The 26,840-nt window shown below is 37.3% G+C and overlaps 1 protein-coding gene across 3 annotated transcripts; it reads right to left on the reverse strand.

The window, feature by feature from the left end:
• Positions 1-23,319, reverse strand: PLEKHF2 (pleckstrin homology and FYVE domain containing 2). 3 transcript variants are annotated; one of them, XM_076005147.1, is made up of 3 exons: positions 23,019-23,319; positions 17,879-17,973; positions 1-2,618 (listed from the first exon to the last, which is right to left on the reverse strand). In XM_076005147.1, exon 3 carries the CDS (start codon positions 2,602-2,604, stop codon positions 1,855-1,857), a length of 750 nt encoding a protein of 249 aa, XP_075861262.1. In that variant the 5' UTR covers positions 2,605-2,618; positions 17,879-17,973; positions 23,019-23,319; the 3' UTR covers positions 1-1,854. The 3 variants fall into 3 exon arrangements, with proteins under 3 accessions (XP_075861262.1, XP_012628278.1, XP_075861263.1); XM_012772824.3 differs by lacking the exon at positions 17,879-17,973 and having other exon boundaries at positions 23,019-23,317; XM_076005148.1 differs by lacking the exons at positions 17,879-17,973; positions 23,019-23,319 and adding an exon at positions 4,735-6,942.
• Positions 23,320-26,840: the final 3,521 nt, after the last annotated feature.

The raw sequence follows: 26,840 nt of genomic DNA on the forward strand, positions 1-26,840 counted from the left end.
CAAGTTCTAAAATATTTTTTATTGTAAAAACAGTCAATAGAAGTTGACATTGAGCTTGACAATGCAAATTTTATCTCAGAAAATTTCCCCTTAGTTCCTGAATTTCCTAGTTTCCTATGGACCAGCAAGTCTCCATTAGCATTTCTCAGGTTTCATGGTCCTTTTCAGATATGTTGATTGATTATATGTATATATTGCTTAGAAACAAAAGCCCATCTGATATTGAAAAAACAAAACAAAAAACCCCCTAGTTCTGTTGTGCTTTTCTTTCACATTTCCTACAGGGAGATCTGTATAACTCAGATGCTTTCCAAAATTTAACAGTAAAATAAAATTAGTGCCTTAACCAAACAGTAAGATAACAAAGAATCCTCCGTCACAAGGTATTGAATCAAACCTCTCATGACATTTGCAGTATATTCAAATTTAAATATTTTTTAATTTAGAATTTAAAACAAACTTTAGATTGCTGATTTTCCATATTTCAAAGACTGTAGTTATTTGCAGCATAGAAATGGAGAGAGTAGTGCAAAATGCATCAAGTTTTATATGATAAATATACTTTCAACCTAATGGCTGCCTCAAAAGCAAAGAATGAAAAATTACTACTTCTCAAAATAAATCTACACTGACTTAAATTTCACAATTTAGAAATATCAACTGCTACCATATTTCCATAGATCGCAAAATTATTTCAGAAACAGATTACACATACAACTGTTTTACAAAAATAGAAATATTATTTGGGACTTTACAAAACTTTATAAAATATAACACTATATTTTTAAATTCAAGATAGTTTCACACTGAAATAGATAATCAGATACGAAGTCTAGTCAAACTTTGACTTACGTATTATTTCTTCCAAATCTTCAAACCTAAGTAAATCTGTGCTCTATCGTGTGATTTTTTTTTAAAGAGATTGTTTATTTTCAAGGGTTTTATAGGAAGATTTCCATTCTAGAAATGTTAAAGCAGATGAATTTATATCTAAAAATAAGTCTTACCAAAAGTAGAAGCTAATGCAATATGGCAATTCTATATTACTGATAAATTTCAAACCAAATTCCTAAGAATGAAAACCTATTATTAATTTAAAATATATATTTGACAATTATAATTTGAAACCTATAAAACATAAAAATATAATCACAACTATTTTATGGAAAAATATGTATTCATACAGAATGAAAATACCTCTAAATTTAGTTATTTGTAGCTATCAGATGAGAAGTATTTCCTAATTATATCCATTCATAAACACTCTTCACTTCAAAGAGCACCAGTGTATTTTTTAAACAAACCAAAAAGTGAGAAGGTAGGGGCTTATTTCATGTAACAGTGCTATTATGATAAGGCACCACTAGGTATATGAAAAAGCCAAACAAAGAATTTCCAAATCATGTATTTTTGTTACTGGTGTCTTGACCATTAGAAAAGCTGGTTAGAAAAACGCTAATAACAGTATTAATTAACCACCTTGCACGCCATTTCTCATCATTCTGTGCTTTTAGTTTTTCCATATAAAAGAAATGAAAACAACAATGTAGTACATGATTTGTTAAATAAACATCTTTTCCAAACCTTCCAAGAAAACAATCTAGAAATAAACAAGAAACAAAAAATTTATATGATATAGTTGTAAAAGTCTATCCCTGTAGAAGAGTGTGAGGAAGGAAAAGGCAGGGGAAACTACTTTCTATAGAATATATTGAGGCACATGTAGGTTACAAGTTTCTCAGGCAAATTCATGGCTAGAGCAAAATTAAGAGAGAGCTCATAATTTTACATTTCCCCTAAAGCTGATTTCTTAGATAGTCACACCCAATTAATTAAATATTTCAAAATGTGTCCTTAGTCACTGCTATCATCATCATCATCATCATCAGATACATCATTTAAAGGAGACTTTAATGACTGACTGTAAGAGTCTGATCTAGTAGGCTGGCACGTGGCCATGTCCCCAGTAGAAAGCAGGTCATAGCAGAAGTCACAAATCCGCACAGGCTTAGAAGACTGGCTGGGAAGAAGAAATCTCTTTTCAGAGCAGGGCCCACAGACAACAAAACCACACTTGCGGCAATGGTGACGTCGATTAACAGGTGTGAATTTTGCTTTCTGACAACGCATACATACAGTTGCCTCAGAGTCAGGAACCCAGACAGCAGCGTGTTCATTACTGGGTGTCTTCCCACTTTTGGAGAGTAAATCAGTAACACATTTATTTATGTGATTCATCCATTCTGATTTCTCAGTAGCAGTGGCAGCATAAACTGCAAATGATTTAGTTGGTGTCTTGATAAGCCATCCATTCCTTAAGTCTCCCTCATCTTTAATGGAATCAATAGTGACATTTTCCAGGGGAATAATATGTTGTTTGTTATATTTTTTCTTCTGGATGACAATATTACCATATACAAGAATATCATTAAATAAGAAAAACTGCCTTGCTTTGGGCTTTTTTCTGCACAACTTAGTCAATACTCCTTCTCCAATAAGAACCCGTCCCGGTATAGTTAAGGGTTGACCAGCTGCTCCAAAGCAGTTTTCCACTATACTTATACGTCTAGTATTTGCTTCACTGTTTGCCAAGCGATCCACCATCTTTTCCTAATAGCCTTAAAAAAGAAAGAAAGAAAGAATTAGCACACATAAATTATAAATTCCCAAAAGTTAATAAATTATATTACCTAAATTTAATTTAAAATCATTGCTTTTACACAAAGGCAAAATGTTCCAAAATTTTTTCCCTCTAAGATAATCACTAAGCACACCAAAAGGACTAACTAACATCTCTTAGTTTTTATAATCAAAAAGAATTACTGTCTCCCATATAGCATCACAATAGTTATACTGGTATTTATAAAAGTATCAACTTCCTACAGACATAAATAATGAAAAACAATTCTGCAATTAATATCCATCATCTCTGCAAAATAATAAACCCAGTTCCATGAAATTTAATCTCAATGGGATTCTAAACAACCAAGGACCAAATATTATATAAACTAAAAAAAAAAATAAATGACTACCATTTTCCCAGTAAGCTATTACCACTGAGCCAATGCCTTAATTCTCTCACTTGAATTACTGGAACTGTTACCCGACATGTTTCCTTGCCTTCAGCCTCGCCCCCTAAATCAATCTTTAGGCACTGATCTCTAAAATGTTAATTTGACCCTGACATTGCTCAAAATGATCCCACCCTATAAAATACAGGGTGTCTTTAGCATGGTATTCAAGGCCCTTCATTACCTGGTTCTTTCTTATCTTCCCAGCCTCACCATAAGTCACTCTTCACCTCAAATGTATTCTAAGAATACTCTACTTGTAGTCCATTTCATTGTTGTTTACGACTTACTATTCCAACTAACTCTTACTTATCCTTCAAAACTCAGTTTAGGTTATCTTATCTCCTTCAGGAAGCCTTCCTTTAAATTCCTACACTAGATAAAATCCTCCTCTGTGCTCTCCATATTACATGTATATTCTAGCTTCACTTTTACCAAAGTACTGAAATATGTCTCTTCCACAGATAGCTGCATAGCCTGAAAAGCAGAGAATACCTGATATCTTTGAAAGTGACAGTCTGACATAGCAAAGGTATTAAAATATGTTAACAAGAACATTGTAAACTATGTGCAAAAAACCCATATTAATCAAATCTAAACAATCATAGATTTAATCTATGGATCTAATATTGACTTCATTCAAGTCCCAGAGTTATGTCTTATTTCAAACCTACTGAACTAATAAAACTACTACACTACAATCAAGTCATGTTACAGAAGAACAAGGTTTGAGAAGAATATTTAAAATTTAAAGACTAACAGCATAATTTGAGTTCCAGCACGCAGCTCACAAACTAATAATACTATAAGCTTTCTTGGTCTCCATTATAAAAGAGATGTCATACAATTCTGGCTATTCCTGAATTCTGTCTCTCTCCCAGTCTTGTGGCCTTACAATATAAAGCCCTCTTGTACTCCCACAAGGGTAGGCTCTGGCAGGCCAGAACATTGCATTGAAGAACTAATATGATAATGCATGGTTCCAAACTGTGAAGGTTTCTCTTTGTAATTACGACTAATCTGCCAGCCAATTAAAAGTCTACTATTATCCTATGCACAAATACATCACAGAAGAGGAAATAAAAACAGCTCATAAACATGAATAGAGGTCCAACATTTTTAATAATTAAACAACATTAAAACACTAAGCTATTTTTCACTTAGATTAAGAAAAATGGTTGGGCGCGGTGGCTCACGCCTGTAATCCTAGCACTCTGGGAGGCTGAGGCAGGCGGATCGCTCAAGGTCAGGAGTTCGAAACCAGTCTGAGCAAGAGCAAGACCCCGTCTCTATTATAAATAGAAAGAAATTAATTGGCCAACTAATATATATAGAAAAAAATTAGCCAGGCATGGTGGCGCATGCCTGTAGTCCCAGCTACTTGGGAGGCTGAGGCAGCAGGATTGCTTGAGCCCAGGAGTTTGAGGTTGCTGTGAGCTAGGCTGACGCCACGGCACTCACTCTAGCCTGGGCGACAAAGCAAGACTCTGTCTCAAAAAAAAAAAAAAAAAGAAAAAAAGAAAAATTTAAAAATTCACTAAGATGCAGTACTCACAAAGATATAGGGAAATAGGTGCCCTTGTACACTACAGGAAGGTATGTGTACCCACCAATCTAGGTATCTAAGCACAGAAATTTCACTCACATGTATAAAGATACATACAAGGATAATCAACACAGCACAGGAGAAAAATTGAGAAAGCCCCAAATGTCCATCAAGAGGAACTGGTTGACCAAGTTGTGACACATTCTTAATCATAATTCTTGAGAATAAGATAGATCTAGAAAAAGCAATATGGGAAAATGCTCAGGTGGGGAAAAGAGGTGAACATCATGATCCCATTTTAGTTTCAAATACATACCATATTTCATCAAATCTAAGATGCTATAGATTTCAAGACATCCTTATTTTATGTGCAATTCATGAAGAAAAAAATACTGCCAATTAAACCACAACATACCCTTGATTACAAGACATGCCAATTTCAGAGACTTTATATACTAAAAAACATTTATTTTTAGACTCAATGAAATACATTAGGTTAGTGCAAAAGTAATTATGGTTTTAGCATTGTTGAAATTTGCTACTTGATATTGGAATACATTCTTAAATAAATGTGGTTATGTTATACATCATTTTAATGCACATTTCTCACTTTATGTTTTTTTGCTAATGACTTATTACTTGCTGTTTATTTTATATTTATTTTAGACTATAGAAATGATGTTAGACAAAAAGCAAATTTGAGTGATTTTCTTATTAGAGTTGAAAATGGGTCGTAAAGCAGTGGACATCAACAACGCATTTGGCCCAGGAACTGCTAACGAATATACAGGATAATCAACACAGCACAGGAAAAAAAATTAGGAAAGCCCCAAATGCATGTGAGTGAAATTTCTGTACTGAGATACCTAGATTGGTGGGTACATATACTTCCTGTAGTGTATAAGTGGCTGTTCAAGAAGTTTTGCAGAGGAGACGACAGCCTTGAAGACGAGGAGCGCAATGGCCAGCCATTAGAAGTTGACAACGACCAATTCAGAGATGATCCTCTCACAACTACAGGAGAAGTTGCCAAAGAAGTCAACTTCTCAATGTTGTTATCCTCGACCATTCTACAATCGTTTGGCATTTAAAGCAAATTGGAAAGGTGAAAAAGCTCAATAAGTGGGTGCCTCATGAGTTGACCAAAAATTAAAAAAAAGTCATCGTTTTGAAGTGTCGTCTTCTCTTCTTGTATGTAACAACAACAAACCATTTCTCCACTGGATCGTGACAAGCAACGAAAAGTGGATTGTATACAACAACCAGCTACAACCAGCTCAGTGGCTGGACTGAGAAGCAGCTCCAAAGCACTTCCCAAAGCCAAACTTGCACCGAAAAAACATCATGGTCACTGTTTAGTGGTCTGCTGCCAGTCTGATCCACTATAGCTTTCTAAATCCTGGTGAAACCATAACATATGAGAAGTATGCTCAGCAAATTGAGGAGATGCACCAAAAACTGCAACACCTGCAGCTGGCATTGGTCACCAGAAAGAGCCCAATTCTACCTGACAATGCCTAACCGAACATCGCACAACCAACGCTTTCAAAGTTGAATAAATTGGGCTACAAAGCTTTGCCTCATCCGCCATATTCACCTGACCTCTAGCACCCGACTACCACTTCTTTAAGCATCTCAACAACTTTTTGCAGGGAAAATGCTTCCACAACCAGCAGGATGCAGAAAATGCTTTCCAAGAGTTTGTTGAATCCCAAAGCATGGATTTTTATGCTACAGGAATAAACAAATTTATTTCTCATTGGCAAAAATGTGTTGATTGTAATGGTTCTTATTTTGATTAATGAAGATGTGTTTGAGGGCCCGGCGCCTCGGTGGCTCACATCTGTAATCCTAGCACTCTGGGAGGCCGAGGCAGGCGGATCGTTTGAGCTCAGGGGTTCGAGACCAACCTATCAAAATCAAGAGCGGAACCCTGTCTCTACTATAAATAGAAAGAAATTAGCCAAACAACTAAAAAAAAAAAAAAGAAAAAATTAGCTGGGCACGGTGGTGCATGCTTGTAGTCCCAGCTACTCGGGAGACTGAGGCAGGAGGATCACCTGAGCCCAGGAGTTTCAGGTTGCTGTGAGCTAGGGTGATGCCACGGCACTCTAGCCTGGACAACAGAGGGAGACTGTCTCAAAAAAAAAAAAAAAAAGATGTGTTTGAGCCTAGTTATAATGATTTAAAATTCACAGTCTGAAATGGCAATTACTTGTGTACCAACCTAATACTATAAAAGCATTATCATAGACATTTGTAAATATGTAAGCACACATAGAAAATAAAATTAGAAAACTATATGCCATACTATCCACAATAGTAATTTATCTTAGGAAAGTATAATTACAGATAATTTTTTCATACTTTAAATTATATTGAAACATTCAACAGTATTTGTCAGGCAGTTAGGATCTAGGTGTAGGAAAAATAAGAAACAATACAGGCAAGGTCCCTGCTCTTCAAGGTTTACGTTCTAGTAGGGAAGGAGAAACAGAAAACAAAATCAAGAAGCAAGTAGTAATTAATGCTATGACTTTTTAAAAGTGATTTTAAAAAGATCAGCTAACTAGATGGTCAGGGAAGGCCTTGCTGAAGTAGTGTCATTTCAGCTGTTAAAAATTTACTAGATAGGCCGGGCATGGTGGCTCACACCTGTAATCCTAGCACTCTGGGAGGCCCAGGTGGGTGGATCACTCAAGGTCAGGAGTTCGAAACCAGCCTGAGCAAGAGCAAGACCCCGTCTCTATTATAAATAGAAAGAAATTAATTGGCCAACTAATATACATAGAAAAAATTAGCCAGGCATGGTGTCACATACCTGTAGTCCCAGCTACTTGGGAGACTGAGGCAGAAGGAATGCTCCAGCCCAGGAGTTTGAGGTTGCTGTGAGCTAGGCTGACGCCATTCACTCACTCTAGCCTGGGCAACAAAGTGAGACTCTGTCTCAAAAAAAAAAAAAATTACTAGATAGGCCGACATAAGGGGTGGGGACAGGGGAGAATATTCCAGGCAAAAAAAAATAACTGCAGGCCGGGCGCTGTGGCTCACGCCTGTAATCCTAGCTCTTGGGAGGCCGAGGCGGGCGGATTGCTCGAGGTCAGGAGTTCAAAACCAGCCTGAGCGAGACCCCGTCTCTACTATAAATAGAAAGAAATTAATTGGCCAACTGATATATATATATAAAATTAGCCGGGCATGGTGGCGCATGCCTGTAGTCCCAGCTACCTGGGAGGCTGAGGCAGAAGGATCACTCGAGCCCAGGAGTTTGAGGTTGCTGTGAGCTAGGCTGACGCCACGGCACTCACTCTAGCCCGGGCAACAAAGCGAGACTCTGTCTCAAAAAAAAAAAAAAAAAAAAAAATAACTGCAAAGAACCTAAGGCAGGAAAATAGGTTAATACTTTTAAGGAACTAAAAGTATCTATCCCCATCTGAATGAACAACTGATTCATTAATCAGCTCATACACAGTGCAAACAGGTTTCCTATTGTTGCTACCACTGGAATTATTAATAATACCACCATAAATTTGTACAGTGCTTTTTGCATTTATTATTTTCTGATTCTAACTATCTTAAACTCCTATAAAGTAACTAGAGAAGTTTTTATATGTCCAAAGATGCATCTAATAATATTAGCTAAAATGTGAGCTGAAGAAGAAACTAAAGCAGAAAGTGAGAGATTCAACAATGTTAGAAGCAATACTTAGCCTGGAATTAACTCTACTTACAGGGAGTCCAAGAGATGTGCTGAGCACTTTGCATTTATTACCATATTTCCTACTCCTAGCGACCTTATGAAATACGCACTATTAGCTCCATTTTATGGATGAGTAAACAGACAAAAAAGGGTTAAATAAATTGGCCAAGGCTGTCACAGCAGAACAGGGCTCAAATTTGATTTCTCTCTGATGTTACCAGTATACTATGATATACTAATTGTTCTTTAAAACTCCACTGACTCTACAAGAACTCTATGAAAGCTATTATTAACCTCTGGACCTTCACTGCAAACCCTAAAAACACTGAAGATAGATAAGGGAATACTACCTCGAGTAAATCACCTAAAAGAATATGCCATGATTTACCCAGCTGGTCTGAAAATGTTTCAATTCTTCAAATTTTGCAATATATTAAGTCTAAATCTTTGTTCATAAATCTTTCCTCCTGTTTAAGAAGGAAGCCTCTAACTTAATAGAGGCTTGGGGCATTATTAATTAGTATTTGGCTAGAGCAAAGGAAATAGCTTTCAAAGTTCGATAATGATCCACATAAATACATTTCATACTGTAAGGTTACAAACATACACTCACATAATTCTTTCACCAAATGATGCATTCTATTATATTCATTTATTCTAACGATAGTGGCAGCTCACTTGATTGATTTCACTAATAGGATGTGACCTAAATCTGAAAAACAACGGGCACACAGAACCTAAGTCCTTTGACCTTAAGGAGCTCCTTCCATTACCCTTGTTTGTCCTGAAATATTTTCTGTATGTGTCTGACATGAAAAAGATGGGAAGCACTGAACTAAAAAACTCAGGAATACACAAATTCTGCTCTATACACAAACACATACACATGAGAAGAAAGAGAGAGATGGTGGGAGGTAAATAGCAGATACAGGGAGGAAAAGAGAGGAGAGGAGAGGAGAGGGGAGGGGGAAAAGGGAGAGGGGAGAGAGAGAGGAGAGGAGAGGGGAGGGGAAAAGGGAGAGGGGAGAGACAGAGGAGAAAAGAGAGGAGAGGTTATCAAAAAGGAAATCAAAGTATTAATACCACTTTTACCTGGGTTACAGCTAGATACCCCAAAGTAATGTTCTTTGGTAAACTGGATTAGGATACTACTCTTTGCTTTGAGGCCTAAGCAAGGCGTCTCCTAAACCCCAAATCCAAATTTACTGCCAGCACACTGAGGTGCCTCAAGCAGTAAGAAGTCTCAAAGACTTTTGCAAGAGGACTAGAATACAAGATTACAGGGCCTAGCCAAGGATTGTGTCCTTTGCATATTTTACTCACTGAGGGGTACCAAAAGAGGAAGCAGAAGAAAGCTACAAAAGTTGTCCAATTTGATTACTGTTGACTTTCTTAGGAAGAAATACTAGTGAATATACAAAGAGCCAGGAAAAAAGCTTTTTCATCCTCTCACAGAAATGATTTCTTTAGGAGAAATCTCAAGAAGTAAAATTACTGGGTCAAAAGGTATGAATGTTAAAAATTCTTGCTACTTTTTACAAAATTTCCATTCTGGAAGGTAACACCAATTAACCAAGCAGCACAATGACAGTACCCATCCTATCTTGTCCTACATATGATATTTTTCTTTAAAAATTTCAGCAAATATGACAAATTAAAAAACAGCATCTCATTTTATTCATTTCATTGTTTAATCATTCAACAATTACTTTCTTTTTCTTTTTCTTTTTTTTTGAGACAAAAGTCTTGCTCTGGCTAGAGTGCAGTGGCATCATTATAGTTCACTGCAACTTCAAACTCCTGGGCTCAAGCAATCCTGCTGCCTCAGCCTCCCGAGTAGCTGGGACTACAGGCATGCGCCACCATGCCCGGCTAATTTTTTCTATGTATATTAGTTAGCCAATTAATTTCTTTCTATTTATAGTACAGACAGGGTCTCGCTCTTGCTCAGGCTGGTTTCCAACTCCTGACCTTGAGCAATCAGCCCGCCTTGGCCTCCCAGAGTGCTAGGATTACAAGCGTCAGCCACAACATCTGGGCTATTCTAGTTTTTCTAATATGTAAATTTTCTTTTTGTTCTTTGTAAGATCTCTAAGAAATTATACAAATTACAAAATAAATCACTACAATAATTAGAACTACTCACAAAAGAAACTCAAAAACCAACCAGCCTGAGCGAGACCCCGTCTCTACCATAAAAATAGAAAGAAATTAATTGGCCAACTAATATATATATATAAAAATCAGCCGGGCATGGTGGCTTGTGCCTGTAGTCCCAGCTACTCGGGAGGCTGAGGCAGGAGGATCGCTTGAGCCCAGGAGTTTGAGGTTGCTGTGAGCTAGGCTGACGCCATGGCACTCACTCTAGCCTAGGCAAGAAAGAGAGACTCTGTCTCAAAAAAAAAAAAAAAGAAACTCAAAAACCAAAACTGAGACAAATGAACTCTGATGATAAATATCAAATGTTAAGAAATACCAATACCCAGATCCCCCAGATATTCTGATTTTATTGTTCTAGCATATGTAGGGTATGGCTTGTGCACTGGAATATTTTTAAAGCACCCACAGGTAATCCTAGTGCGCAGCTAAGGTTTAGTACCATTTTATAATTATAATAAACAAAAGAATAAACAAAAAATCTATAAACATGTTGATGGAACTCACATATCCATAAATTATTTTAGAATAAATTAACATCTTTATAGCTTGGAGCATTCCTAGCCAGGTTGATAGTATCCCTTCCCAAAGTTTCAAATCTTTCATGACTTAGTAATTTTGTACATTTCTTCTCACAGGCAGTTCCGTTTCTTAAGTAGGCTCCCAGGTATTGTATACTTTTTGTTGTCACTTTGGATCTAATCTCTTTTCCACATTATGCTTTCCAATTAATTAATACTGTTGATAGGAAAACTTGATATTTCTGTTCCTTTTCACATTCAGCTACATCACAGAATTCTATTAATTCCAACAGTTTTCCAATTGATTTTCTTTGACTTTATCTTCTTTTCTAGAAAATAGTGTCTGGCAGCCCTAATACATAGTTAAAATGTAAGAACTATAGTAGAAGCACATCTTTTATTAAAGACAGGTTTTATACACCGATTTTAAAAAATAAACAAAGGTTTCAAGTTATCTCCTTCACAATTGCAGGCAAGAACTGCATTTAAATTGTCTAAGCTCCAACCTAGTCTTTTGGTAACATCTTGTTTGTAAAGTAATATGTTCTTCAGTGTGGTGTCTACCACCTGTCAAAAATGTAATACTAGGAGAGACAAAAACTTTAAAAAAGACATAGAATCCTATTTACAATAGAGAAGAGAGCCCAACTGTCATAGACTATGTCCCAGTTCTTCCTACTGAAAATCAATACTTCTTATCTTAAAATGAAAACTCACCTATTTCTTACACATACCCATGATACTGATATCAGTGAGCTTCAGCATTCAACCACGCATTACAATGGAAAACCAACAAACTATGAACCAAAAGACCAGGATTCTAATTTTGGTTCAAATGCTAAGTAAGTGATTTCACACAAATTACTTAACTGCTTTAAAAAGAGGAAGAAGGAGAAAGAAGAAAGAAGAGGAGGAAGAGGAAGAAGAAGAAAATTTGAATAATTTATAAAGCCCTTCAGTACCTAAAATAGTGGGTCTTTGATAGTAAATGGGCCACATTTTCTGTTTTACTATACACCTTATTTGCCTACAAATTAACTTTTGAACAAACTATGATTGTCTTAATATCACTCAAGATTTTTAAATGTGTTACTAATGAATTGGGACTTTACAGAAAATGTAAAAGGAAAGGCAGAGCCCAAAAAGAGAGTGGAGAAAGACAAGGTAAAAACAAAGAGCAACAAACTACCAGAGGTACATCCCCCTGGACAAATGTATAATATCAGAGCAAACTGCTCTCTCTCAATGCATCTAAGTCAAATGAACAAATATTTTAAGTGCCTACCATTTGCAAGGGACAAGACAGTTCTTACTTCCAAGTTCTACTGTTTAGTAACCAGAATAATAATCAGGGAATTCTAGGTAAGAGTCTCAATAAAATATTAGATGATAAAACAAAAAAGAAATACTTGAAAATTTGGCAAATTAAATTTGGAATTTTAGTAAATTCTACTTATTCCATCAACAAAAACAGTCAATGTTTTTTCAGTCCCTTTCCACTAAGATTTCTGCCAATGTGGCAAACCAATTATACAATATGGATTATAGTAATTATTAGTGATAAAGGCAATAAGTTCATTTCTTAGGTTAAAACAAAGGAACAAACTTTTGTATTTTACTTTTAAACTTATTAAAACTGTATTAAGAACTGAAACTTCAAAATTCTGAACCACATTTAGAGAGAAGCCATAGTTATTTTTAAAAATCTCTTCTAGGGGCCGGGCGCGGTGGCTCAAGCCTGTAATCCTAGCACTCTGGGAGGCCGAGGCGGGCGGATTGCTCGAGGTCAGGAGTTCGAAACCAGCCTGAGCAAGAGCAAGACCCCGTCTCTACTCTAAATAGAAAGAAATTAATTGGCCAACTAATATATATATATATATAAAAAAAAATTAGCCGGGCGTGGTGGCACATGCCTGTAGTCCCAGCTACTCGGGAGGCTGAGGCAGAAGGATTGCTTGAGCCCAGGAGTTTGAGGTTGCTGTGAGCTAGGCTGACGCCATGGCACTCACTCTAGCCTGTGCAACAAAGAGAGACTCTGTCTCAAAAAAAAAAAAAAAAAAATCTCTTCTAGGTACCAAATATGCCTATTCCTAAGAAGTAGACTTATTCTACAGTCTCAACCAAGAAATGAAAAAGAAAAACCTAACATTTACTCAGCACCTACACATGTTGCTAGGCACATCCACATTTTACTCTTTTACTTAATAATCTCAATTTTGTTAAGAATTAGTAATAATTACATCTTTATTTTTAAAAGTAAATTGGGTCATGAACTCACTAGTTAAGCAATTTTCCTATGGTCTCACAGATTTTGTTTGTTTAAATGCCTGTTCTTTTTATCTCTTGAAATATCTCACTCATGGATCTTCATTATGTATTTGGAAAAAGCCACTGACAAAATAAGAGGTAAAAATTTAAACATATAATAAGAAGAACAAAATATACTCAAAATGATTCTACGAATACTAAAAGGAAGTAAAAAAATAAAGCTATAACTAATTTAGGGTATCAGTAAAGTCAGTTTCAAATGAGTTAGATTTGATAAAAAAAAAAAAACCTCATCATAATATATAAGAACAACTAATTTACAGTTAAGGAATTTAGAAAATAAATTTGCAAAACCAGAACCACCACATTGGAGGTTTAAAAAGGTCCTTAGAGAGTTAGCAAAGAGGGTAAGAATATGGACCTCAAGTTCTAAATAAGTCAGCATTTAAATCATCCTATATAAGGCAAGATTAATATTCCTTAACTACAGCTATAATCCGTAACTCTCTATTCAAAAACTAGATTTCCTGGCCAACAGAATTAAATCTAAAATCCTTAACCTGGTATTCAAAGCACTTCACAGTCAAGTCTTAGCCTGTTGCAGTCTATCTTTCCAGTTTTACCTCTTTCTCTATGATCTCTTTGTTACAGTCAAACCAGACTACTAGCTAGTACCAGAATATGCTCTGGGCTTTCTTCCTACCTCTAAGGCTCAACATGTCTTCTCTCCTTGGCTCTTCTGCTCTTCTCTTCTGAAATCTCACCAGTCCTTCAAGATGCACTCATTTCAATAGCTTCACAGTCAGCCACAGTTTGTTTCATCTTTAAATCCTCATTATCATTTTATTTGTAGCACTTTATAGCACTTATATTCTGTTTTATAAAAATTTTATGTACCTGCTTAATCCCGACAGATTTGGAGATTTCTAAAAGCAAGAATAGGCCTGGAGTGGTGCCTCACACCTGTAATCCTAGCACTCTGGGAGGCGAAGGCTCAAGGATTGCTTGAGCTCAGGAGACTAGAAGACTAGCCTGAGCAAGAGTGAGATCCTGTCTCTACCAAAAAGAACCAAAAAATCTAGCCAGGTGTTGCAGGACGGCACATATAGTCCCAGCTACGCAGGAGGCTTAGGCAGAAGGATAGCTTAGAGCCCAAGAGTAGGAGGTTGCAGCGGCAATGGCACCACTGCACTCTACCTAAGACTACACTCTACCTAGGGTGGCGAGTGAGACTCTATCTCAGCAAAAACAAAACAAGGCAACTGAGCACCCCTCCTCAAAATCTCCCACTCCTTCACAAAAATAATAACTTAAAACTTAAAAGCAAGAGTATTATTTTCTACAACTTTGTATTCCCAATAATGCTTGCATATATATGCCACCAATGTGCACTGAGCTGACAATGATCAGTAGTTATAAGTGGCAGCATTCTTTCCACTGATCTCTACTGAAAAAAACAAAACAAAAGAGGCAGCAGCTTCTAATTCCAGAGTTTGATGAAAATCAAAGACTTCATTTTTAACATCTAAATTAATTTTCACAGAAAACAGGAACCACACCCTATACATCAAATGTTTCACTAGACCCACAGATTTTAAATTTATGAGCAAATGTTGCAGTCCATTTAACTATAGTATCTAATTATGAATTCTAACTACTGAACATGATAGATCCTGTTTTTTTAAAAAATCTCAATCCCATGATAAAATACATAAATGATTTCTTCTCTCTCCAAAAAGCACAGCTGTTTAGTTAGCAAATAAAAAATGATGATGTGTGCATATTTTCATCATCACAAAATTCAGATAAAAATACTGCATCATTTCAAAAAGTATTTGTAGAAACCTTAAAATCTGTACCCCCATAATATGCCGGAAAAAAGAAAAAAGTATTTGTACAGGGCAGCTGTATAACGCTTAAAGCTATAAAGAAGGCATTGTATATTTGAAAACTAAAACTAGTAAAGCTTAACTGGTTATCCCATCACATCCCTGAATCAGTATCATTCAAAACAGTGACAATCTGCTCACTACATCCAAAGCTTTATGCTTGGTGGGAAAAAAAATAAACCAAACACTGGGAAATAAGATACATACCACAAGGTTTAATACAAAGCACAAGGAGATAAGTACTATAGTAACAAAGTAGTAAGGAAACAAAAAAGGAAAGAGGGCATGGTACAGAGAATATAGCATGTGAACACTTGAAACAAGCTGTCAATAAGTGGAATTTCAAAGGGCAAAAAATGATAAGGTTCTACAAGTAAAAATGTATTTTAAAAAAATCACATGATACAGCTGCAGCAGAGACTGTAGGGAGTTATTTACAGAGCAGAAAAAAAAAATAAGACAAGAGATCTTGTTGATTCCTGAGACTTTCTGAAACTTTTGGAAGGAGTGGCCTGATTTGATCTGGATCTTTCTAAAATAACTGTGGAAACAATGAAAGAAACTGAGAAAGGAGAGACTGAAAGCAGGATCCAGTTGAAAAGTTGTTGCAAAGGCAGAGAGGAAAGTTGATAAAGAATATGAAGCTTGCAACAGGAACAGAAAGGATAGGTCAGATTCAAGATTGGAAAGTCTAATTGGATATGGAAGAGTAAAGCAAAAATTAATTCCTAGGTTTTCAGTCTAAGTAATAGAAAAGCAAATAAAACCATTAATAACTTTCAATGAGTTTTAAGTAGCCAAACATTTATTGACCACTTCTTCTGTGCAAAGCAATATTAAAAGATAGAAGACATGCAAAACTTAAAATGTCTATGGAGCAGACAGACAGCTACATTCTCAAGTTTATATAGACAAGCATATATAATTCAGGTGTCTTTCTATAGGAAAGAGGATGACAGGAATAACTGACAAAGTAAGAAAAAGCAAAACAAAACAAGAAAGGAGTTTAGTACCCCCATAATATGCTATGAACTGATGAATATAATTAACTCAAATCTGTGCACTCAAAGTGTAAAACAGCACAGGAGAAACCAACCCAAAACTTTAAAAACAGGAAGGAAAAGAGTGATGAAAGTCCCAGGGCCAAAGAGTTGATTTAGGATGTATAATAATTTTAACCATGTGGAACATCTAGAAATAAGTCTAAAAAGAACTAGAAATTCAAGCTGGGCCTTAAAGCAAACATAGTAGCTCAAACTATTTGAGGGTGGGGGCCAGATGAAGGTACACAAATCTGTTCCCCAAAGAGAAAATAATTAAACATAGGCTGGACAAAGTATGCCAGGAAAATGTATAGTGACAGAAGTTTGGTAAGATAGTGAGGAGACAAACTGCAAAAGAAAGTAATCATCAGAGTGAAGAGTTTAACTTTATTATACAAGCAATGGGAGGACAAAGGTTTTTAAACAGAAAAATATTAACAGGTACACAGAAGCAGTACACAGGATGAACTGGAGAAAATATGAAGCAGCAAGGCTGAAGGCAAAGAAACCGGTCAGAAGAGTATTACAATAATCTCCAAATGAAATGTTAACAAAAGCCTAAACCACAATAATTGACAGAAAAAATGAAAAGGGAGGATGAAAGAAAAATAAAATTACTGGGGTACAGCAGATAAGATTTAGGAAATAACTGAATATGTGGATCAAAAGTGAGTGTAAGATAACTTCAAAGGCTTAAGCATAAACCAGTGAGCAGATATTAGCTGTTTCAAGAGGGTAAGAAATCAGTGTGGGGCATATTTATCTTAAAGTCCTTCAGGGTATTCACAAGACACACATCTGACAGACAAGAGATGCCAGGATGAGCAGGAAGCTCCAGGACGGAGAGAGATTTGGCAGTCATCCACCTAAAATGCTGGTTTGATGTGTGGAAGAGAAAAGAAGACAGAGGACTAAACTTTGGGGAACACCTAGTCTAGAAAACAGGAGGAAAATCAAAGGAAGAATGGGAGACAGAAGAGCACAAAGCACCTTTTCAACATGTTTCACAACTCTCAGAGACTACACAGCCTGTCAAAAGGTCACAATGAGCAGTAGGCCACATGGAAAAAAAAAAAAAAAAGTAAGGACTAATGGTAATGTATAATAAAAAATTTTAGAAAGCATTGACCTTTAAACCTTTAATTTTCACCCACAGAAATTTACCCCAGAGAAATAAATTGGGGGAGGGGAAGGAGTAGTACTGCATATAAAGTTTTCCCTCTGGCATTAACTCTAATAGTGAAAAACAAAACTTAAATTTCTAGCCATAGAGGAAAAGTTAAATATATCACCAAAAAAGCCAAGTATCATAAAAGAAAACATTTTAATACCTAAAATGTTTAAACTTCATCATTAAGGGGAAATGTATTAAAGAAAAATACTTGCAAAATGTGGCAAAGGGTCAACATTCTTAACATATAAAGGGCTACTGTAAATCCATAAGAAGAAAAATTATCCCAAAGGAAAAATGGTAAGATAGGGTGGCAATTTTTAAAAAACAAATGAAAATGACCAGTAAATTAAAATGTTGGCCAGGCTCTGTGGCTCACACCTGTAATCCCAGAACTGTGGAAGGCTGAGGCAGGATGGCTTGAGGCCAGGAGTTCCAGACAGCCTGGGCAACATAGCAAGATCTTGTTTCTACAAAAAATTTAAAAATTGGTTAGGCATGGTGGTATGTACCTGCAGCCCCAGCTTAAGCCCAGGAGTTTGAAGATGCAGTGAGCTGTCATCACACCACTGTACTCCAGCCTGGGTGACAGAGCAAGACCTTGTCACTAAAAAAAAAAAATTTTAATTAAAATTAAAAAAAAATTGACTCTTGGTCCTAATCAAAGAAATAAAAATTAAATATATTAGTCACCCCTCTAAGATATGGAGAAAATGGGCACTCACATCCTTGACAGTATACACTGGAACAACATTTCTAAATGCTATTTTGGCAATATAAGCACTTTAGAAAGTTTACACAACAATTCCATTTCCAGGTATATAAAAAATAATTAGAACAGTGTACAAAGTTCCCATGAAGTTCACACTAGCTCTGTTTATAATACTGAAAAGGTGGAAATAACATAAATGTTCAATAATAAGAGACTGATTAAATAAATTATGGTACATCCATGGATTTTTAGGCAGCTTTTTTAGAGAACATAAATTAATATTTAATGTGGAAAATTGTCAAATAAGGCATTTTATTAAATAAAAGTTCCCAAACAGCACATATAGTATAAACCTATTTGTTTTTTTTTAAAGTGGAAAGACACACACCAAAAAGTTAGTACTGGTTATTGCCTCTAAATATTAGAGTGATAATACTTTGATACTGCCTAGGTCTTTATAGTGAATTTAGGAACAAAATGCAAAGAATGTGTAGAAAAATATAAATGTAAAAAGCAAACCAGTTATATACACAATTAATAAAAATATGAACAAAGAACACAAAAATCTTTTTGATTTTTCCCCATTATTTAAATGAAACAAGTATAGAATTAAAGATAGGAAAAAAAAGATGCAGAAGTTGATGCAAAGAAGAAAATAGAAATTTCTTATCAAAAACTCTTAATCATTTCAGAAGGAAGCAAGGTTATCTGCTAAGAGTCAAGTGTTTCAAGATTAAGATAAGTAACCTGAATAGTGTGAAAAAGCAATAAACAAAATGAATCAAGCCAGGCATGGTGACCAGTCTGAGCAAGAGCAAGACCCTGTCTCTACTAAAAATGAAAAAATTAGCTGGTCATGGTGGTGCACACCTGTAGTCCCAGCTACTCAGGAGGCTGAGGAAGTATAGCTTGAGCAGTGAGCTATGAGGACACCACTGCACTCTACCCCTGGGGGTGCGGGGTGAGGAAGGGAGAGGGAAGGGGAAAAAGAGAAAAATGAATCAATTCATTTGATGAGAAAAGGATTAGAAAGCCACTAATACATAATGAGGTGGAAAACAAATATATAACAATCACCACAGAATGACTTTTTTAGGGGGATGTGGGAGAGGGACAAAAGTACAGATAGTAAACCATATTATTCACAAGTTGAGAATTGACCAGTTATACTGAGCAAAGGTGAAGAAGAAGGATTATATAGCACTAGTGAGTTCATGGTTAGAATATGAACTACAGAGTTCAAAGTTGGAAAGGAAGAAGACTAATGGCCTGAGAGGGACTGGAGGGGACAGTAAAGACAAAAAGCTGCTTCACCATGTATGACAGAAAAGAGAAATAGAAAACAGGCCCTTGCAATCACCATCTGGCCTAAGGGTTTAAGACTTGAGGTAGAGTGGTTCTAAATGATGGCAAGGTTAAATGACAGCCATATATATAGGCTGTTAATACAGAGTAGAGGTGAAGGTCACTGGAGTTAGTGAACTGTAGTTCCAAATGTGGCCTTTCTGGCCAGAAATGAATGTAACTGTTACTTAACCTCTATCTATGTACTTCACTTTCCTCAGCTGTAAATAAATCCTTTCTAGCCTGACTGATGGGAATTTGGCTAGCACTTAACCTCTCTGCATTTTATTCAACCACAAAACGAAGAGAATAAAAAGGAGATGGGAGATTGAATTAAATCAAAGGCTCTACACCTGACTACACATTTAAATCATGGGTACTTAAAAAAAAAAAAAAAAAAAGACAAAACTACCTATGCCCTGCCCCCAAACCCTATAATTCTGATTTATGTGTTCTGGGGTGGATTCCAGGCACCAATATTTTTAAGAAACTCCTCAGGAGATTCTTATGTGCAGCTAAGGTTGAGAACTGAACTAGGTATTTCTAAAGGCTGCTTCTCATTTATAAATTCTATGATTCTATATAATTCACTGCCACTCTGTTCATTTATTAAAATAATACTATCATGTACCAGGCATTTCCACAAACATCTTAGTGAATTTTCCCAACAACACTGTGAGGCAAATATATCTGCGTCCATCTTCACAAATGAGTCCTGTGAAGCTTGGAGAAGTGAAGGGGCTTGTTAAAGAGTCACAGGCTAGCAAGGAGCAGAGAGCCAGAACTCATGATTTGTTTAATTTGTTCCAGTCCACTCTACATGCAACTTGCTTTCTTTCCAGTACACTCACAGTAACTATTTGAATGCCTTCTCTTCCCAGGACCTCCCGAAATTGACCACAGTCCTTTGTGGTTTATAGATTGACTAGGGAGAAAGTTATCTTGAGTGAGGGCAGGAAATTAACCCCAAATTCTACAGTACAGAACACTTTAACCTAGAGAGATTTTGCAACTTAGATTAGCACTGTAAAAGCATACCTATGAGGTATTTTTTTATTCAGATAAACCAACACACACATTGCTATTAAGCAGACAACTCACATACAAAGCTGGTTCATCAAAGATAAACTTATCAATAGAAAAGCAATTTTATATACTTTCTATTAAGCAGGGCATTCTAAAACAAAATTCTAAGACAATACAATTCTGACAACCCAGTAATGGATAGAGCAATAATGAGATTTGCTCTACCAAAGAGTTTAAATGTATAAACACAACCTTCAAAATTTTCAGGCATTAATTTATTTCCATCAAGTGCAAATAAATCAATTACACTTAAAAGTATGATAAAATCCTTTTGTTGATCCACAGTTTCTCTCTCATTCATCACTAATTATTAGTCCACCATCTACTTGGTAATTTCATAAATATTCAAGTTCTGTACTCCCGGGCCAAAATTCATTGAGTTACTAAGATAAATTCTAAAAAAAAAAATACAATCAACCAATCTGTGGATTTAATAGAGTTTGTGGCATGTACTGGGAAAAAAGACTACAGAGATTTCAGTACTATGCCCATGGAAATTACAATTTAATACAAAATTCATGATGCATATTTACAAGAAACAAACATGTGCATTCATCCATTCAAACCTTTCCTGAGCATCTGCTATGTTCTTGGCATGCTAGAGATCCAATGTGTTGCCTGCTGCCAAAGAGGTGCCTTGACAGATCTATACAATAATTATGGGAATATCATGGGAGAAATTAATTGATTCCTGGGGAGAAAAAGGGAGTGGGGTAAGAGAACAGGGCAGAAAAGTCTTCAAAGAATGTAGACTTAGTATTTTAAAGAGGAAAAATTTCATTATAAGAAAAATTTCATTACAAGAACACTTGTAAATCAGCTCTCTAGGAAACAAGTATTTATACTGAAAAACTAAATTCAAATCAGAAAGAACAACGATAAGAGCAAACAATATGGACAGACATTGCTCCATAGGACTGAGTTATGTATCCTAAAAAGTTATGCTATTGGAAAATAAGAAGGCTTCAGAATCGTAAGACCTCAGTTAAATACTAGCTTGGCTGCATGATTTGTGAAGTGGGTTAAGTCACCTCATTTCTAAATAACTAAATAAAACTCTAAATAATAACTCTAAATAAAAATAAATATGTATAATGACATTTACTTGACAATGAAGCAAAACTAAAAGAATTTTTAAGAACTGAGGAAATTGGTAATCAAATCTGAACAGAAGCTATATTTTTACCTCTAAAGAGTAAAAAGAGAAAGTCTCCAAGATGTTTTAGGGGTAATAGTATTTGTGGTTAAGAGCCTTTTCAGTTTATTTAGCAGAATTTTAAGGCTAAGATGTCTTTTTAAAAAATAATTTATATTCATTTACTGGAGTAATTCAAGCTGAATCTTTTCTTTCTATGCGGTAGTCAGTACACCACTTTTGTGGGGTTTGTTTGTTTGTTTTGTTTTGTTTTGTTGAAGCGATTACATGTGCTTTCCAAGTACATAGTTAACATTATTCACCTCCCTTGCTGCCAGGACCCAAACAGATTAAAAATTAGAAGCCCTCATTAATAATGAATTAATGTGAGGACCCCATGAGTTACCGGAGTACAAAAAAAAAAGGTAAATGCTCAAAACACTGGTAGGCATGCAACTTTAAGCCGCCAAAGGGAGGAAAAAAACTTGGAAATGTCAAGATCACTTCACCTTATTCTTAAAAGAACAACACATGCTTTTAAGTCTCTCAGTCTACGTTTATGTTTCAATCTTTCCTTAATGAGCCTCTTCAGCAGTGTACTAAAACACGACAAAGAAGGCATTTATCAACTCAACGTACTTTGGGAGTCTATGAATTATGGAGAAGGGCTTGGGTATCAGTAACCTTCATACCACTCATTTTCATTGCACATTCACACAAGTTATTGCTGTAATGTGCTAAGAGCACACAGGCTATTCAAGTAACATGAGCAGCGAGCTCTCAGCCTTTAATAACATTTTTTAAAAGAAAAACACATTAGGCAAAGGACCATAAAACTTAAATATTCCAAATATACAAACCATTGCTTCTATTATAGCAAATTCTGCGGTGCCATTTCACGCCCCCCGCCCCAGTCACATAAAAATATGCTGTTCAAGTTACAACGTCCCTGATGCGCACACCCTGCAAACTTTTCCGACAGAAACATGTTGGGGCCCGGAGACGCCACTGGGCGTCGTGGCCAGTCCTCTAGCCCCGCGACTTCTCGCCCGACCTCCGGGTTCCCTTCCCGGGCGGTCCTACACTCCCCCGGTGGCGCCGTCCTGGGCCGGGCGCGGCTCGCTCCGGGGCCGGCGGGCCAGGCGGGACCGCGGCGGCGACCTGCTCGCGGGCCGGCCCGGAGCGAGGGGACCGACCCGGGAGCGCCCCGTTTCTCACAGACCCCAACATGGCGTCGGCCGCCGCCGCCCGCGACGACGACACCTCCCGGCGCCGCGACGGCCCCGGGACCGCGGGAGGAAGCGCCCGGAAAGTTTCGCTTCTCCCCTCCCCGCACGCCAGGAGCCGGCCGGCCACCAACTCGGGCTTCACATACCCAGACGGGCGCGGACGCCGGCGGCGAAGGTCCGATTCCTCCTCGTCGCGGAAGCCGGGCACTGGCTCTGCCTGCTCCCCCGCCCGGGCCTCCCAGGGTGTGTGCGGTCCGCGGCCCCGCGCAGCCAGCGCGATCCGGACGCGGCGGGCGGGCGGGCTGCCAGGGCAGCCGCTCGCAGGTGACTCCTCCGCCGCTCCAGTCGAACCCGACAACTGCCGCCTGTGCCGGCCGCTCCCCTGCGCGTGCACGGGCGCGCCCCGGCGCACACGCCAGGCGCGAGCGCGCGGGCACGAGCACACCCACCCCGCTCGCTCCCCGCCCTTTCTCGCCAGTTCCCTCGCCCCGCCCCTCCCGCCCCGCGCGACGCACTCGGGGGGCGGGGCCTTGAGCGGAGGCCACACCCAACCGACAGCCTGCGGGTGGGGCTCGTTCCTCCGCTGCGGGGCCGGGACGCGCGCTCGGGACGCGTTCGGGTGCGCGTGGGGCGCCTTTCCTGACTCTTCTGCCTCGCGCGAGCCTTGGGAAAGGACTGCTCCGCTGTCTACTAAGTTCTTAGGGAGACTGGAAGAATGGAAGGAAGCCCTCCCCCCTTCCCCTTGCCCCTGACAGGCCTCCCCAGGGAATCGAAGAACGAGGAAGAAAGGCTTTGGATTTAAATGCCAGAAAGCGTCCGCGTAGACGTTTGTTTGCTCCTCTGCTTTAGGCGATGCTGCCCGGCACACCTGCTTTCTCTAAAACCCCTGCCTCTTAAAGCGAAGTACCCACGTGCTCCACGCAGCCATTTCTTTTAAGTGCATGCCTTAGTAACTCCGGTCTTTCCAAAAACTTTTCTCTGACGCCACAAAATTTTATCTACCTACTTCATATACCTAGAAACTGTAATGATAGGATCGCATATAAGGTTAAATGTGCCCTTATTTATCTATACCACAGCACCTGTTCGCTAGAGTTGTTCCATTAACAACTAGTACAGTCGTATATGGCGGCTTCAGTGGGAAGCCATGGAAGGGTTTCTGCAGGTGAGTGACACAATCCTGGATGGTCCCCCTGTGGAGGGGACGCGAGGAGAAAGGATGACATGAAGTGTTTTGAAGGTAGATTTTACAACATTGTGCAGGCAAAGAGATTGCATGAAGGAGATGGATGAGAGGATGAGGACTCATAAGGTTTGTGGATGGCAGTGCCATTTTACTGAGCTGGGCAAGACTAGACAAGGCCAGGGTTTAAACGTAGAGAGGACAAATAAATCAGTAAGTAATTAAAATCCAGGTATTTGCCATCTCCCTGTGAATGCTGTTTTCAACTAAAAGTAAACCAAAGTCTTCACTTTTATAAAATAGGTATCTTTGAAAACTTACCCATTAGATTTAAGAAAAATAACAAGATCTTCTTTGCCTTTCAGGCTTATAGAATTGGGTTAATTTAAACTCAAATTTAACTAATATTTTCAAGTTACTGTATGTTTTAGGCACTCTGCCACTTTACACATGTTATCTTATTTCCTCTGCTCAGCAGTCCATGAGGTAGTTGCTATTTTTATCTTCATTTTGCAGATGAGATGTGAGGTTCAGAAAGATCTTATCACTTGACTTGAACAGGGTAGCACAGTTACAAGTTTGAGTCAGGAGTTGATCCTACTGCCTTTCAGTGACTTTGAGTCCCTTGTTTTTTTCAGCTTGGTCAGTGCTATCCAACAGAGCTTTCTGCTATGATATAAATATTTTATATCTGTACTAATAGTCATCTATGTGCAGCTTAGTTGGTGATGCCGCCAATTCAACAGCAATCAAAGGTTAAAAAAAAAATCCTTGAAACAATAGATCAATGGGAAACATAAAATTTACCAAAACCTAATTTCTACATACACACACACTTGTTGTTTAAAATGAGTATGCCCTTCTCATCCCTCAATTCCTTGTCTATCCTAGACATCTTGTTACCCCATCATACCTGGCTAAAGATTATATATTTATATAATATTATATTTATTTATTTATTATATTTATTTATAATTAATTTATTATACAATTATATTTATTATATGATTATATATTATATCATTATTATAATATATATACATATATTTTTTATATATTATATAGAGGAGAGACACTATATACATAAAGGCTAAAGCAAATGGAGTAAAATGTTAGTAGGTGAATCTGGGTAAAAAGTGTTTGGATGTTCTTTGTACTAATTATATTCTTGCAACCTGTTTGTAAGTTTGAAATTATTTCCCAAAAACAGTTAAAATATATATATAAAGCGTTAAACCACTCTGAATAATTCATGACAAACTAATATTGTTGTCTTAAATATTCTGTCCCAAAATGAGCCTAGACTGACTGCTACATGATTAAGAAGCAATACATTTTATGCTTTTTCCTAATTCCCCAGTTCACAGAAAGTAACTTTACTGTTATTACAGAAGATAATATGCTCCCTGGCCATGGGAAAATAACCCATCATACACAGGGCATCTTTCTAAACGTCTAGCTATGGGACATTTGTGGCTTTGCTGGCCACTGTGACCTACAAACCAATTTGGCACAATCACATTTGCTGCAAATCCTGGGCTGCATGAAGTGGGAACAGATATTATATTCCTTATAAAAATGTATCCTATAAGGAGAATAATCCAAATTACAACCACATCCCCATATTGCAGCATTTCACACTTTTTGCTCTGAAGCAAGAAGGCCCTGGGCATTGAAATACAGTTCTATGCCGTCTTATCAAAGACTGTTACGTCAGCTCTTAGAAAACCACTTAGAAAAGTTTCCCAGTTAAATGACATAGAAGGTTCCCTTAAAAAGATTGCAAGACAGTGAAAAGATCAGTGGTTGCCAAGTGTTAGCGGGGAGAGAAGGATAAATAGGCAGAGCACAGAATATTGTTAGGGTAGTAAAACTACTCCATACAATACTGTAATGGTGAGTACACACCATCACGCATTTGTCCAGACCCATAGAATGTACCGCACCAAAAGTGAACCCTAATGAATGTTAACTATGGACTTTGGGTAACATTGACTCTTCCATGTAGATTCATCAGTTGTAACAAACATACCATGTCGGTGCCAGATGTCTATAGCAGGGGAGGCTGTGTGTGTTGGGGGTCAGGGGATGTATGGGAACGCTGTACTTTCTGCCCAGTGTTGCTGTGAACCTAAAATTGCTCTAAAAAATAAAATCTATTCAAAAAAATATTGCAAATGTCTCTTGGAGAGGTTGGAATATAAGCCTGGGGAGTTATTTGAGAAGCTTTTTGGCAGTCAATTAAACTCATCTCTTGAAAGATTTATTGTAAATCATATTTCTTAGACTACTGCTCTTTTAACCATCTGTCAAGCTATCTAATCTTAGAATCAAAAAATGATGTTTAATTTTGAACAGAGACACATTCATATTTTTAAAAATTAAACTTTCTTGGCAGAAATTTGATCGTGGTCTTGGGAGTTTTAACACATAAACCTAGTGTACGTCAAGAGTCTTGTGAATTTTCCCAACAATAGATATAAATTGATTGAGAATTTGCCTTGATGCAAACTAAGCTTATATATTTCTAACAGGGACATTGTTTATTTGTCATATTGGAAATTAAGGAATTAGGTTTAGGCTCACCTCTGTCTTGTCAGAAACATGAGGCTTGACACCCTACAATAAAATTCAAGGTAGATTGGTAAATTACATATAAATATGTAAACTTTAGTAGTAAAAAGATTTATCAAATACACCACTCTATTAATGTTTTCTTTTTGGTAGGATTATGCATGATACTTTTTCTTTTTTTCTTCTGTGTAATTTAACAATTTTCTAGAAT

Source organism: Microcebus murinus, chromosome 7, assembly GCF_040939455.1.
Source record: "Microcebus murinus isolate Inina chromosome 7, M.murinus_Inina_mat1.0, whole genome shotgun sequence".
Lineage (NCBI taxonomy): Eukaryota > Metazoa > Chordata > Mammalia > Primates > Cheirogaleidae > Microcebus > Microcebus murinus.